The sequence below is a fragment of the Ylistrum balloti genome, unplaced genomic scaffold, assembly GCF_031769215.1.
Source record: "Ylistrum balloti isolate Yb309-2 unplaced genomic scaffold, AGI_CSIRO_Ybal_v1 Utg371446, whole genome shotgun sequence".
In the NCBI taxonomy this organism is placed as follows: Eukaryota; Metazoa; Mollusca; class Bivalvia; order Pectinida; family Pectinidae; genus Ylistrum; species Ylistrum balloti.
Window position 1 is genome coordinate 58,370 of NW_026782758.1, and position 17,222 is coordinate 75,591.

The following is a 17,222-nucleotide window of genomic DNA, read 5'->3' on the forward strand; positions in this document are numbered from 1 at the left end:
AGTCAAGTGTGGCTTTTAACAAAATCTAGTCAAGTGTGGCTTTTAACAAAATCTAACAAGTCAAGTGTGGCTTTTAACAAAATCTAGTCAAGTGTGGCTTTTAACAAAATCTAGTCAAGTGTGGCTTTTAACAAAATCTAGTCAAGTGTGGCTTTTAACAAAATCTAGTCAAGTGTGGCTTTTAACAAAATCTAGTCAAGTGTGGCTTTTAACAAAATCTAGTCAAGTGTGGCTTTTAAACAAAATCTAGTCAAGTGTGGCTTTTAACAAAATCTAGTCAAGTGTGGCTTTTAAACAAAATCTAGTCAAGTGTGGCTTTTAACAAAATCTAGTCAAGTGTGGCTTTTAACAAAATCTAGTCAAGTGTGGCTTTTAAACAAAATCTAGTCAAGTGTGGCTTTTAACAGGCTTTTAACAAAATCTAGTCAAGTGTGGGTTTTAACAAAATCTAGTCAAGTGTGGCTTTTAACAAAATCTAGTCAAGTGTGGCTTTTAACAAAATCTAGTCAAGTGTGGCTTTTAACAAAATCTAGTCAAGTGTGGTTTTTAACAAAATCTAGTCAAGTGCGGCTTTTAACAAAATCTAGTCAAGTGCGGCTTTTAACAAAATCTAGTCAAGTGTGGCTTTTAACAAAATCTAGTCAAGTGTGGCTTTTAACAAAATCTAGTCAAGTGTGGCTTTTAACAAAATCTAGTCAAGTGTGGCTTTTAACTGGCTTTTAACAAAATCTAGTCAAGTGTGGCTTTTAACAAAATCTAGTCAAGTGTGGCTTTTAACAAAATCTAGTCAAGTGTGGCTTTTAACAAAATCTAGTCAAGTGTGGCTTTTAAACAAAATCTAGTCAAGTGTGGCTTTTAACAAAATCTAGTCAAGTGTGGCTTTTAACAAAAAAAAGTCAAGTGTGGCTTTTAACAAAATCTAGTCAAGTGTGGCTTTTAACAAAATCTAGTCAAGTGTGGCTTTTAAACAAAATCTAGTCAAGTGTGGCTTTTAACAAAATCTAGTCAAGTGTGGCTTTTAACAAAATCTAGTCAAGTGTGGCTTTTAACAAAATCTAGTCAAGTGTGGCTTTTAACAAAATCTAGTCAAGTGTGGCTTTTAACAAAATCTAGTCAAGTGTGGCTTTTAAACAAAATCTAGTCAAGTGTGGCTTTTAACAAAATCTAGTCAAGTGTGGCTTTTAACAAAATCTAGTCAAGTGTGGCTTTTAACAAAATCTAGTCAAGTGTGGCTTTTAACAAAATCTAGTCAAGTGTGGCTTTTAACAAAATCTAGTCAAGTGTGGCTTTTAACAAAATCTAGTCAAGTGTGGCTTTTAACAAAATCTAGTCAAGTGTGGCTTTTAACAAAATCTAGTCAAGTGTGGCTTTTAAACAAAATCTAGTCAAGTGTGGCTTTTAACAAAATCTAGTCAAGTGTGGCTTTTAACAAAATCTAGTCAAGTGTGGCTTTTAAACAAAATCTAGTCAAGTGTGGCTTTTAAACAAAATCTAGTCAAGTGTGGCTTTTAAACAAAATCTAGTCAAGTGTGGCTTTTAAACAAAATCTAGTCAAGTGTGGCTTTTAACAAAATCTAGTCAAGTGTGGCTTTTAACAAAATTTAGTCCGATATGGGTTCTAGACAGATCCCACAGGGATCTTGGTGCCCGTAATTATTTGATCTTTATTTGTTCTTTAAAATTAATAGAGATAACAATCTTATATGCCAAATCCAAAATAGCCACCTGTCAGCCATTTTTTCCTGATCATTCCAAAATCAAAAGGATTCAAATAGGGGGAGAGTTGGCAATTACAGATAGGTGGCCATCTTGGATTTCTACCATGAAAATTGTTATTGCTGTTTCATATTGGTCTACAGATGAACTTCTTCATAATAACTGCAACTCCTTTGATGCCTGTTTTAACGAAACTACTTTGCACAATAACTTTTTGTCACTTGATGATAATTTTCTAAGTGGATGTTTTAAACAAAAGGAACTATATATTAATGCTAATGACGATGAATTTCACAATTTATATGCTCTTGTTCAAAAGTTATAACACATGTAGCAACATGAACATGGAAATACATGTCATACAATACATATCTTACATCTGGAGCCTTCAGCCAGGATGACATGTTGGTTTACAATTTACTGTTCCACATTTCAGGGACTGATCCCTTTATTTCTACAACACTAACTTTAAATGTAAATCTAGAGTACATGTGATTTGTTAGCACCATGAACTTAAGTACAGTCAAGCCTGTCTGTAAAGGTCACTCAAGGAGGAGAGAAAGAAGGCCTTTATACACAGGTGGCCTTTATATAGAGGTGGCCTTCATATAGAGGTGGCATCTATACATATGTGACCTTTTCACAAAGGTAGCCTTATAGAAGTGGCATTCATAGACAGGTGGCCTATGTACACAGGTAGACTTTACACACAGGTGGCCTGTACACATAGGTAGCCTTATAGAAGTGGCCTTCATAGACAGGTGACCTATGTACAGAGGTAGAATTTACACACAGGTGGCCTGTACACATAGGTAGCCTTATAGAAGTGGCCTTCATAGACAGGCGGCCTATGTACACAGGTAGACTTTACACACAGGTGGCCTGTACACATAGGTAGCCTTATAGAAATGTCCTCTATACACAGGTAGCCATTATACAGAGATGTCCGTTATTCACAGGTGGCTTTTATACACAGAAAAACTGTATGCAATATGTTTTAGTCCTGAATTTTGATTGAGAACATTGAGCTTCATGAAAATGTCAAAAAATCTTGGATTTGTAATATATCAAAACAAACAGTTTTTAAAGAATATCAAAGTTATTTTTTATAAAAGAATTTTAACCATATCTTGTCAAATGTTCAATACATTTTTTTTTTGAAAAGAAAACTGAGATGCAGGAAAATGAATATCTGAGGATGTAATTAATGATTACTGTAAAATTTAAATGATGGAGAGTTTTGTTTATCACCTTCCTTGTACAGAAAGACAGTTTCAGTAACTAATTACACCACTGCCATTAGGTTAAGTTGAGTGTCAAAAGTCTCATCACAACATGGATTCTAGGATAATCACTGACAGAGAATGTTGGGTTGAACTGGACAAGGAAGGTCAAGATAATGACCTTTGCTCCATGGATGGAACCACTTGTTCCTTCATTTATTGGTCTCTAAATGTCAATAACTGACATTTAGCTGGAAGTAATTATCGACTTTTTGAACAGGAAAAGTGACTACATAATTACTATAAATACACTTCATTAAAACATATCAGCTTAATAGATCATAAACCAGACATTAAATCTTCATAAGTCATTTAAAAATATAAAATAAATCATAAAAAATATCTCAGTGGATATTTCAGGAATATGATGATTTTAGGACATATAAAAGTGGTTTATAAGTTTACTGGTGACCAAAAAAAAAAAACATTCATGAAAGCAAATGAAAGTAAATCCTGATCTTAGTAAGCTGTTAAGCTGACAAGTCTGTGTAACAACTGTTGTGGACAGTTGTGATTTATCATTACAATACCTACTGACCAATCAACCATGACGAGGATCTTGTCTGATGACTGCCACTGACAGGATGCCAAACTTTACGATACACAATCTGTGAACCCTACATTAATGACATTTCCTACTGGTGTTGGTTAATGTAACCAAATCTATTATGTACTATTTTAATTTGATGGCCATCAGATGTAATCAAAACTTCTGATGAGGGGGAGTCTGATAGAGATGGGAAGAATGTGAAAGGTTAAGGTGGATGGAGTGGGGTAATAGGAGTGAAGTTAAGTGAAGTTCTATACCATACTTCCAACACTGAAGTACACACTAAGTCCACATTACACTTCTGAAACCCTGCTGAAGCACTCATGAAGTCCATATTACACTTCTGAAACCCTGCTGAAGCACTCATGAAGTCCATATTACACTTCTGAAACCCTGCTGAAGCACTCATAAAGTCCACACTACACTTCTGAAACCCTGCTGAAGCACTCATGAAGTCCATATTACACTTCTGAAACCCTGCTGAAGCACTCATGAAGTCCACACTACACTTCTGAAACCCTGCTGAAGCACTCATAAAGTCCACACTACACTTCTGAAACCCTGCTGAAGCACTCATGAAGTCCATATTACACTTCTGAAACCCTGCTGAAGCACTCATGAAGTCCACACTACACTTCTGAAACCCTGCTGAAGCACTCATGAAGTCCATATTACACTTCTGAAACCCTGCTGAAGCACTCATGAAGTCCATATTACACTTCTGAAACCCTGCTGAAGCACTCATAAAGTCCACACTACACTTCTGAAACCCTGCTGAAGCACTCATGAAGTCCATATTACACTTCTAACCCTGCTGAAGCACTCATGAAGTCCACACTACACTTCTGAAACCCTGCTGAAGCACTCATAAAGTCCACACTACACTTCTGAAACCCTGCTGAAGCACTCATGAAGTCCATATTACACTTCTGAAACCCTGCTGAAGCACTCATGAAGTCCACACTACACTTCTGAAACCCTGCTGAAGCACTCATGAAGTCCATATTACACTTCTGAAACCCTGCTGAAGCACTCATGAAGTCCATATTACACTTCTGAAACCCTGCTGAAGCACTCATAAAGTCCACACTACACTTCTGAAACCCTGCTGAAGCACTCATGAAGTCCATATTACACTTCTGAAACCCTGCTGAAGCACTCATGAAGTCCAAACTACACTTCTGAAACCCTGCTGAAGCACTCATAAAGTCCACACTACACTTCTGAAACCCTGCTGAAGCACTCATGAAGTCCATATTACACTTCTGAAACCCTGCTGAAGCACTCATGAAGTCCACACTACACTTCTGAAACCCTGCTGAAGCACTCATAAAGTCCACACTACACTTCTGAAACCCTGCTGAAGCACTCATAAAGTCCACACTACACTTCTGAAACCCTGCTGAAGCACTCATGAAGTCCACACTACACTTCTGAAACCCTGCTGAAGCACTCATAAAGTCCACACTACACTTCTGAAACCCTGCTGAAGCACTCATGAAGTCCATATTACACTTCTGAAACCTTGGTGAAGTACCTGGGTAGTTAAAACCACACATCTGAAAGCTTGCAGAAGTACCCAGGCAGTAATACTGAAACTCTGTAGAAGTATGTACATCTGTTTCCATCACTGTACTTATCTGTCAGGATGTCCAATCACTGATATCAAACAATGAAACTAATTCTATTGCTAGCAGATGACTGACATATGTACATCTATTGTCTATGGTCATGTTGGTGGACAATAACTCCAGTTTTATTGAATATCAGCGGTCAATGGGATGTCCAGGGATATTGGTCAAGACATCAAATCTGGCTATTATTGAATATTACTGTCAAGCTGTAACCATCACTGGACGTGGCTGAGTGAGTAATGGACAAGTGCAGTGGTCATTTGACATATGAACCAATCAATATGTCTCAATTGGATCAATAGTGACCGCTTCCACTGGTCAGTACTGACCTTGTATGCCAAAAATATTTTGATTAACTCTAATACACAGTTATTTCCCTTCAATCAGACCTTGTAATATCCAGATGAGAAGTAGGCCACTAATTCTGTATTCTAAAGAAACTAGACAGAATGGCCACTTCCCAACTTGTAAAGAACAGAGTCTAAACTTGATTCAGAAGGACTGACCTGGGCTATAGATATTGATGATCTACTGAGCTGTGATTCTGTCAGAAGGACTGACCTGGGCTATAGATATTGATGATCTACTGAGCTGTGATTCTGTCAGAAGGACTGACCTGGGCTATAGATATTGATGATCTACTGAGCTGTGATTCTGTCAGAAGGACTGACCTGGGCTATAGATATTGATGATCTACTGAGCTGTGATTCTGTCAGAAGGACTGACCTGAGCTATAGATATTGATGATCTACTGAGTTGTGATTCTGTCAGAAGGACTGACCTGGGCTATAGATATTGATGATCTACTGAGTTGTGATTCTGTCAGAAGGACTGACCTGGGCTATAGATATTGATGATCTACTGAGCTGTGATTCTGTCAGAAGGACTGACCTGGGCTATAGATATTGATGATCTACTGAGCTGTGATTCTGTCAGAAGGACTGACCTGGGCTATAGATATTGATAATCTACTGAGCTGTGATTCTGTCAGAAGGACTGACCTGGGCTATAGATATTGATGATCTACTGAGTTGTGATTCTGTCAGAAGGACTGACCTGGGCTATAGATATTGATGATCTACTGAGCTGTGATTCTGTCAGAAGGACTGACCTGGGCTATAGATATTGATGATCTACTGAGCTGTGATTCTGTCAGAAGGACTGACCTGGGCTATAGATATTGATGATCTACTGAGCTGTGATTCTGTCAGAAGGACTGACCTGGGCTATAGATATTGATGATCTACTGAGTTGCATTGCATGGGAATGATATAACTTTGTACTCCTTCATTCAAGAATGCTACAAGCCTTATATCATGGTCCTGGGCCTCTTGTTTATTGAGAACAATTTATTGGACGATATTAACACATCTGATCTGTGACCTTGAAAGTCGATCAAGTTGAATCAAAGTCATGAATTTGAACATCATATCAACATGCTACTGGCCATGGAACCTGAGTCTATGGGACAATGAGAAGTTGTTTGAAGATTTAAGAAATCTGACCTTTGACTATAAAAGTGAGTCAAGGTTATTCATTTAAACTAACCTTGGAGCTTTTCAAACAGGATAGCCAAACCCTGAGCCTCTTGGTTATTGAAAAGAAACATCTAAACCTTAAAGCGATTTTGGTAACACTTGCTTTCAGCATGTTACAGGCTTAATATCATTATAACTGGCTATATCATGAAAAAGAAAGATAGAAAGAAAGAAAAAGGAAGAATCCCAATAGACAAAAAGCGAGCAGAGAGGAATAATGATATATACTTATTTATTCTACCAAATTTGTCCAATAGTGACTTTTCAGCCATCCATGAATTCTGTATCCTCTGTTAGGTATTGAGTTTTGCTTGATACAGGAAACAGTATAACCTGTTGGTCTGTTTTCATATGCTGCTAACAAGTGGAAAAGTTTCAGCACAGTAAAATCAGAATATCTTGACAATCACAGTCAGTAATGCTCAGTTTTTCTAGGATTCAAGATATATTTCAACATTCATGAAATGGACACAGGTAAGTCAGCAGGCTTGAATAATTGATTAAATATATTTCGTAGTCTACCAAACTATATAACATTCTGATATATACAAACATACATCACGCAGCCTTCCAAATGCTTGAGTAGGTGATAGGTTTAAAGTTAATTGATTATTATGTAAAATTGCCATCATAAATTTTATCTACGCGACATTGTTACGACATTTAAAGCCTGTGGTGACGCTGATTTGTGGGGCTGTGCGTCGATGACGCGTGACAGGGATTTGTGCGGGACTGACATCGATAGCCGTACACTGACAGGTGCAGCGATGAGAAATACTCCATCACATATATACATCATACATAATTAATACATTTTATTTCAGGTATTCGAAGGGTTAAAAAAAGGGTGAAGTTAAATTTTGATAGTCAGCTGTCGAGTCTAGGGTGTAAATCTGTCAATCCAAAAGGCCATAACAGCTGTCACACTGTCAAGCTACTGCTCATCACAATGCCATTAGCTGATGTGTGCCACACACCGATGAACTGGGCACAGATATTCCCCTCACACATTCAATTTCAATTTTATTGCCTCAAAAATCATTTTCATGTCAACAAGTTCACTGGCTTACATGCAGAAAGCAATGCTGTCCATACTGATTGTGATCTGCATCAGAACAAGTCTATGTGAAGGATAAAATCCACAAAACTAAGGGATGGTTTTCATATCTTTTTGATATGAATTTGTTAGAACAAGGCATTTATGAACTATCTTAAAAAAAACATCAATTATGACCAGTAGATAACCAGGAATAGGTGACCATTTAGAGAGTGAACCAGGGGTAGGTGACATTTAGAGAGTGAACCAGGGGTATGTGACATTTAGGTAGTGAACCAGGGGTAGGTAACATTTAGAGAGTGAACCAGGAATAGGTAACATTTAGAGAGTGAACCAGGGGTATGTGACATTTAGAGAGTGAACCAGGAATAGGTAACATTTAGAGAGTGAACCAGGGGTATGTGACATTTAGAGAGTGAACCAGGAATAGGTAACATTTAGAGTGAACCAGGGGTTGGTGACATTTAGAGAGTGAACCAGGGGAAGGTGACATTTAGAGAGTGAACCAGGGGTAGGTGACATTTAGAGAGTGAACCAGGGGTAGGTGACATTTAGAGAGTGAACCAGGAATAGGTGACATTTAGAGAGTAAACCAGGGGTATGTGACATTTAGGTAGTGAACCAGGGGTAGGTGACATTTAGAGAGTGAACCAGGGGTAGGTGACATTTAGAGAGTGAACCAGGGGTAGGTGACATTTAGAGAGTGAACCAGGGGTAGGTGACATTTAGAGAGTGAACCAGGGGTAGGTGACATTTAGGTAGTGAACCAGGGGTAGGTGACATTTAGGTAGTGAACCAGGGGTAGGTGACATTTAGGTAGTGAACCAGGGGTAGGTGACATTTAGGTAGTGAACCAGGGGTAGGTGACATTTAGGGAATGAACCAGGAATAGGTGACATTAAAGGAGTGAACCAGGAATAGGTGACATTAAGGTAGTGAACCAGGAATATGTGACATTAAGGGAGTGAACCAGGAATAGGTGACATTAAGGTAGTGAACCAGGAATAGGTGATATTAAGGTAGTGAACCAGGAATAGGTGTAGGTAGGGAACCAGGAATAGGTGACATTAAGGTAGTGAACCAGGAATAGTTGAATTTTAGGGCGTGAACCAGGGGTATGTGACGTTAAAGGAGTGAACCAGGAATAGGTGACATTAAGGTAGGGAACCAGGAATATGTGACATTAAGGTAGGGAACCAGGAATAGTTGAATTTTAGGGCATGAACCAGGGGTATGTGACATTAAAGGAGTGAACCAGGAATAGGTGACATTAAGGTAGTGAACCAGGAATAGGTGACATTAAGGTAGTGAACCAGGAATAGGTGACATTAAGGTAGGGAACCAGGAATAGGTGACATTAAGGTAGTGAACCAGGAATAGTTGAATTTTAGGGCGTGAACCAGGGGTATGTGACATTAAAGGAGTGAACCAGGAATAGGTGACGTTAAGGTAGTGAACCAGGAATAGGTGACATTAAGGGAGTGAACCAGGAATAGGTGACATTAAGGTAGTGAACCAGGAATAGGTGACATTAAGGTAGTGAACCAGGAATAGGTGACATTAAGGTAGTGAACCAGGAATAGGTGAATTTTAGGGCGTGAACCAGGAATAGGTGAATTTTAGGGCGTGAACCAGGGGTATGTGACATTAAAGGAGTGAACCAGGAATAGGTGACGTTAAGGTAGTGAACCAGGAATAGGTGACATTAAGGGAGTGAACCAGGAATAGGTGACATTAAGGTAGTGAACCAGGGGTAGGTGACATTAAGGTAGTGAACCAGGAATAGGTGACATTAAGGTAGTGAACCAGGAATAGGTGACATTAAGGTAGTGAACCAGGGGTATGTGACATTAAGGTAGTGAACCAGGGGTATGTGACATTAAGGGAGTGAACCAGGAATAGGTGACATTAAGGTAGTGAACCAGGGGTAGGTGACATTAAGGTAGTGAACCAGGAATAGGTGACATTAAGGTAGTGAACCAGGAATAGGTGACATTAAGGTAGTGAACCAGGGGTATGTGACATTAAGGTAGTGAACCAGGAATAGGTGAATTTTAGGGCGTGAACCAGGGGTATGTGACATTAAGGGAGTGAACCAGGAATAGGTGACATTAAGGTAGGGGATCAGGAGTAAGTAACATTAAGGCACTGGACCAGGAGTAAGTAACATTAAGGTAGGGGATCAGGAGTAAGTAACATTAAGGCACTGGACCAGGAGTAAGTAACATTGAGGCACTGGACCAGGAGTAAGTGACATTAAGGCAGTGGACTAGGAGTAAGTGACATTTATATAGTGAATCAGGTGAGTTTTAGGCAGTTAACATGGACCAGGAGACTCTCAAAATTGCAGAATTGGTGACTTTCTGGTGCTTGAAAATCCTTCACACTTTGTGTCAACCTGTGTAAGGATTTGGTATACATACCTTTTCTGAATTTCCTGTTGGGCCAGTCCCTGTTTCTGTAAGTATTCCTCACGGAATACCTGAGTTGTCCGCGACAACAACTGGAAGCATTCCTGTGATGACATGGAGGCTGCCTTAGCTGACCTGTAACGAATATTACATACAACATTGATGTGAACTTCTGTGATCTGTTGGGAGTGGGGTTTGCAGGTTTGACAATAGTTTTCATGTGAGAAAACTATTCAAAAATATTGAAATTAAATTTCAGCTCTTATTAAAATTTCCTCTTCATTATTAATTAATATCTGATATTAATATAATGCAGCAGCCTCATTAAATATGCACAGAACTTGCCAAACATTTAAATCCTTACAGGGAAATGGATAATATGTAAACGCCATAAATTTAATGAAAATTATTTAATTCTATTAGAAGACATTGACAATGTGCAAAAGTGAAAAACCACTGGTACTGTATTTATCCAAAATGGCTGATTGGTGGCCATTTTAAATACCATATTTCATTATTTTTATTTACCACACATGTATTGATCAATTGAATATTTGCTTAAAATTTTGGAAAGATCCTCCATGTTCTTTGATAGATATTGTGTGAATGCACGGAGAAATTCCTACTTTAAACCTAAAATGGAGTATTTAATACTCATAAAGGGAAGGTTTTTTTTCCTGCAGCCAGGTTGTCACACCTGTGCTCTGTCAAATTGTTTTCAAACTGTTATGAAACTTTAACTCTTCCAGTTAAAACTATTTTAGGTATATATGTATAATTAAAACTTAATATATACACAACACACCTGAATTACACTTAACATTGACAGGTGTCAAAACAAGACCAGGTAACTCCCGTCCAACAGCTGACTGATTTAACCTGTCACCAACACATCACTGGTCAGCATACATGTGATCAGCTGAGTACTTGAAGAGTATGGGAAACTAATGTTTGCTTGTATGCTTATGAAACTCACCATACACATGATCATTGGAGTGTTTGACAAGTATGGGAAACTAATGTTTGCTTGTATGCTTATGAAACTCACCATACACATGATCATTGGAGTGTTTGACAAGTATGGGAAACTAATGTTTGCTTGTAAGCTTATGAAACTCACCATACACATGATCATTGGAGTGTTTGACAAGTATGGGAAACTAATGTTTGCTTGTAAGCTTATGAAACTCACCATACACATGATCATTGGAGTGTTTGACAAGTATGGGAAACTAATGTTTGCTTGTATGCTTATGAAACTCACCATACACATGATCATTGGAGTGTTTGACAAGTATGGGAAACTAATGTTTGCTTGTAAGCTTATGAAACTCACCATACACATGATCATTGGAGTGTTTGACAAGTATGGGAAACTAATGTTTGCTTGTAAGCTTATGAAACTCACTATATACATGATCATTGGAGTGTTTGACAAGTATTGGAAAATAATGTTTGCTGGTAGGCTTACAAATCTCATCATACACATGATCATCTGAGTGTTTCAAGAGCATCGGAAAACTAGTGCACTGACATAACTAAGGAAAGGCTCTATATTGTGTCAGACTCAAGAAAAACTGTTACGCTGACATTAAATTTTTGTTTTATGCTTTAGACACAATCATCTTCTCGTGAAATATAAATAAATACTTCAAATTTTAACCTTGACATTTGACCTTGACCTATAAGTGATTGACTTCTAACTGGGTTTTAATCTATCATTGCTTCATTATGTCATAACAGAATATTTACGATTAAAACGTTTCAAATATGACCTTCACCAGTAACATGATAAAATTTTCACTATATGTTTTTTATATTTATAGTAATGGTAACCTTCAACTTTGTTTTCTGAATGGCAATTGAAAGCTAGAACTTCCTGTAAAGAAACAATGGAGAAAGTTGGAGTGTAATCATCCAAACAGAACAAAAGATATTTTACGGAGATAAATTTTCTATTTAATATTTACATTAACAGTGACCTTGACCTTGGACTTTGACAACAAATCCAGATATCACCCCTATGTGGCACTTCCTTTGAAGAAGGAAAATCAGATTAGCTGGTGAGCTTCAGAGACTAGTCTTACACAATTATCATTACAGATTAGCTGGTGAGCTTCAGAGGCTAGTCTTACACAATTATCATTACAGATTAGCTGGTGAGCTTCAGAGACTAGTCTCACACAATTATCATTACAGATTAGCTGGTGAGCTTCAGAGACTAGTCTCACACAATTATCATTACAGATTAGCTGGTGAGCTTCAGAGACTAGTCTTACACAATTATCATTACAGATTAGCTGGTGAGCTTCAGAGACTAGTCTCACACAATTATCATTACAGATTAGCTGGTGAGCTTCAGAGACTAGTCTCACACAATTATCATTACAGATTAGCTAGTAAGCTTCAGAGGCTAGTCTTACACAATTATCATTACAGATTAGCTAGTAAGCTTCAGAGACTAGTCTTACACAATTATCATTACAGATTAGCTGGTGAGCTTCAGAGACTAGTCTTACACAATTATCATTACAGATTAGCTGGTGAGCTTCAGAGGCTAGTCTTACACAATTATCATTACAGATTAGCTGGTGAGCTTCAGAGGCTAGTCTTACACAATTATCATTACAGATTAGCTAGTAAGCTTCAGAGGCTAGTCTTACACAATTATCATTACAGATTAGCTGGTGAGCTTCAGAGACTAGTCTCACACAATTATCATTACAGATTAGCTGGTGAGCTTCAGAGACTAGTCTTACACAATTATCATTACAGATTAGCTAGTGAGCTTCAGAGACTAGTCTTACACAATTATCATTACAGATTAGCTGGTGAGCTTCAGAGACTAGTCTTACACAATTATCATTACAGATTAGCTGGTGAGCTTCAGAGACTAGTCTCACACAATTATCATTACAGATTAGCTGGTGAGCTTCAGAGACTAGTCTTACACAATTATCATTACAGATTAGCTGGTGAGCTTCAGAGACTAGTCTTACACAATTATCATTACAGATTAGCTGGTGAGCTTCAGAGACTAGTCTTACACAATTATCATTACAGATTAGCTGGTGAGCTTCAGAGACTAGTCTTACACAATTATCATTACAGATTAGCTGTGTGCTTCAGAGACTAGTCTTACACAATTATCATTACAGATTAGCTGGTGAGCTTCAGAGACTAGTCTCACACAATTATCATTACAGATTAGCTGGTGAGCTTCAGAGACTAGTCTTACACAATTATCATTACAGATTATCTTACACAATTATCATTACAGATCAACTGGTGAGCTTCAGAGACTAGTCTTACACAATTATCATTACAGATTAGCTGGTGAGCTTCAGAGACTAGTCTCACACAATTATCATTACAGATTAGCTGGTGAGCTTCAGAGACTAGTCTTACACAATTATCATTACAGATTAGCTGGTGATTAGCTAGTCTCACACAATTATCATTACAGATTAGCTGGTGAGCTTCAGAGACTAGTCTCACACACAATTTACACAATTATCATTACAGATTAGCTGGTGAGCTTCAGAGACTAGTCTTACACAATTATCATTACAGATTAGCTGGTGAGCTTCAGAGACTAGTCTTACACAATTATCATTACAGATTAGCTGGTGAGCTTCAGAGACTAGTCTTACACAATTATCATTACAGATTAGCTGGTGAGCTTCAGAGACTAGTCTTACACAATTATCATTACAGATTAGCTGGTGAGCTTCAGAGACTAGTCTCACACAATTATCATTACAGATTAGCTGGTGAGCTTCAGAGACTAGTCTTACACAATTATCATTTCTGCATTTGAAGAGTATGGAGAAAACAGATTAGCTGGTGAGCTTCCAATGGCTAGCCATAACTTACTTGAGTACTGGATTAGTGGACTTCCTCGCAAGAATCTTGGCAATATGCTGGTGGAAGGGTTCCTGTGCTAGGCTCCGTAGTGGTGATTGAATAAGTCTGGGTGATGTTCCCATGACTGGGGTAGACAATTTGTACTTAGTACTGGTGCTGAAATATAACAAGTTTGTAGATCATGATCTGTGTCATATCAAGTCACTTATCAGTGAGGAAAACATTTTAAGACCCTGACGTATGTCACATCAGGTCACTTATCAGTGAGGAAAACATTTTAAGACCCTGACGTATGTCACATCAGGTCACTTATCAGTCAGGAAAACATTTTAAGACCCTGACGTATGTCACATCAGGTCACTTATCAGTGAGGAAAACATTCTAAGACCCTGACGTATGTCACATCAGGTCACTTATCAGTCAGGAAAACATTTTAAGACCCTGACGTATGTCACATCAGGTCACTTATCAGTGAGGAAAACATTTTAAGACCCTGACGTATGTCACATCAGGGCACTTATCAGTGAGGAAAACATTTTAAGACCCTGACGTATGTCACATCAGGGCACTTATCAGTGAGGAAAACATTTTAAGACCCTGACGTATGTCACATCAGGTCACTTATCAGTCAGGAAAACATTTTAAGACTCTGACGTATGTCACATCAGGGCACTTATCAGTCCGGAAAACATTTTAAGACTCTGACGTATGTCACATCAGGGCACTTATCAGTGAGGAAAACATTTTAAGACTCTGACGTATGTCACATCAGGTCACTTATCAGTGAGGAAAACATTTTAAGACCCTGACGTATGTCACATCAGGTCATTTATCAGTGAGGAGAAACATTCTAAGACCCTGACGTATGTCACATCAGGTCACTTATCAGTCAGGAAAACATTTTAAGACCCTGACGTATGTCACATCAGGGCACTTATCAGTGAGGAAAACATTTTAAGACCCTGACGTATGTCACATCAGGTCACTTATCAGTGAGGAGTCACAAACATTGAGGAGAAACTAAGACCCTGACGTATGTCACATCAGGTCATTTATCAGTGAGGAAAACATTTTAAGACCCTGACGTATGTCACATCAGGTCACTTATCAGTGAGGAGAAACATTCTAAGACCCTGACGTATGACACATCAAGTCACTTATCAGTCAGGAAAACATTTTAAGACCCTGACGTATGTCACATCAAGTCACTTATCAGTCAGGAAAACATTTTAAGACCCTGACGTATGTCACATCAGGTCACTTATCAGTGAGGAGAAACATTCTAAGACCCTGACGTATGTCACATCAGGTCATTTATCAGTGAGGAAAACATTTTAAGACCCTGACGTATGTCACATCAGGTCATTTATCAGTGAGGAAAACATTTTAAGACCCTGACGTATGTCACATCAGGTCACTTATCAGTGAGGAGAAACATTCTAAGACCCTGACGTATGTCACATCAGGTCATTTATCAGTGAGGAAAACATTTTAAGACCCTGACGTATGTCACATCAGGTCATTTATCAGTGAGGAAAACATGTCACATCAGGTCATTTATCAGTGAGGAAAACATTTTAAGACCCTGACGTATGTCACATCAGGTCACTTATCAGTGAGGAAAACATTTTAAGACTCTGACGTATGTCACATCAGGTCATTTATCAGTGAGGAAAACATTTTAAGACCCTGACGTATGTCACATCAGGTCACTTATCAGTGAGGAAAACATTTTAAGACCCTGACGTATGTCAATAAAAATCTTACCTCAGTGGAAGGGACACAAAGTGAATGTCGCTTGTCAGGACAAGGAGAAATGTTCCGAGAGAAGCCTCTCTGACAACTCCCACTCCAAGTACAGGGGACGGCGGACTGTAATGCAAAAAAATGACACTTGGCAACTAAAATTACAATGTATCACTGATTTGCCTGCTTCTGTTCTGTAAATTATGGGGATCTATCCTACACCATATAAGTGCATTCCTATGTTTGTCATGTAAAGAAAATTCATACAAACTTTTAATAATTCAGTACATATCAGGTATCCATGGTTACACCTACCTTGACAGTAAAGGTTCTGTACATATCAGGTATCCAGTGTTACACATACATTTACAGTAAAGGTTTTGTACATATAAGGTATCCATGGTTACACCTACCTTGACAGTAAAGGTTTTGTACATATCAGGTATCCATGGTTACACCTACCTTGACAGTAAAGGTTTTGTACATATCAGGTATCCATGGTTACACCTACCTTGACAGTAAAGGTTTTGTACATATCAGGTATCCATGGTTACACCTACCTTGACAGTAAAGGTTTTGTACATATCAGGTATCCATGGTTACACCTACCTTGACAGTAAAGGTTTTGTACATATCAGGTATCCATGGTTACACCTACCTTGACAGTAAATGTTTTGTACATATCAGGTATCCATGGTTACACCTACCTTGACAGTAAAGGTTTTGTACATATCAGGTGTTCAACAATACATTCTTGCTGTTCTGGCAGGTCCTTTAAGTCTGTGCCATCTGCAGAAAAATCAGAATAACAATTGACTTTGGATGTACCATCCAGGCTCAAGTAAATCACGAGAATGACACAATCAAAAGATAGAAAAGTTAGGCCTTGACAAAACTCAATAGGGACACAATCAAAAGATAGAGAAGTTAGGCCTTGACAAAACTCAATAGGGACACAATCAAAACATAGAAAAGTTAGGCCTTGACAAAACTCAATAGGGACACAATCAAAACATAGAAAAGTTAGGCCTTGACAAAACTCAATAGGGACACAATCAAAAGATAGAGAAGTTAGGCCTTGACAAAACTCAATAGGGACACAATCAAAAGATAGAGAAGTTAGGCCTTGACAAAACTCAATAGGGACACAATCAAAAGATAGAGAAGTTAGGCCTTGACAAAACTCAATAGGGACACAATCAAAAGATAGAGAAGTTAGGCCTTGACAAAACTCAATAGGGACACAATCAAAAGATAGAGAAGTTAGGCCTTGACAAAACTCAATAGGGACACAATCAAAAGATAGAAAAGTTAGGCCATGACAAAACTCAATAGGGACACAATCAAAAGATAGAGAAGTTAGGCCTTGACAAAACTCAATAGGGACACAATGAAAACATAGAAAAGTTAGGCCTTGACA

The 17,222-nt window shown here is 38.2% G+C and overlaps 1 protein-coding gene across 2 annotated transcripts in view; it reads right to left on the reverse strand.

The window, feature by feature from the left end:
- Positions 1 to 17,222, reverse strand: part of LOC132562549 (nucleoporin 88-like) — an 82,994-nt gene that overhangs the window by 13,606 nt on the left and 52,166 nt on the right. For both annotated transcript variants that reach the window (XM_060227295.1, XM_060227294.1), the window contains 4 exons: positions 16,510 to 16,591; positions 15,824 to 15,928; positions 14,066 to 14,212; positions 10,202 to 10,324 (listed from right to left, as the gene is read on the reverse strand). In XM_060227295.1, the coding sequence (XP_060083278.1) occupies positions 10,202 to 10,324; positions 14,066 to 14,212; positions 15,824 to 15,928; positions 16,510 to 16,591 (457 nt within the window). The remainder of the gene's footprint in view (positions 1 to 10,201; positions 10,325 to 14,065; positions 14,213 to 15,823; positions 15,929 to 16,509; positions 16,592 to 17,222) is intronic.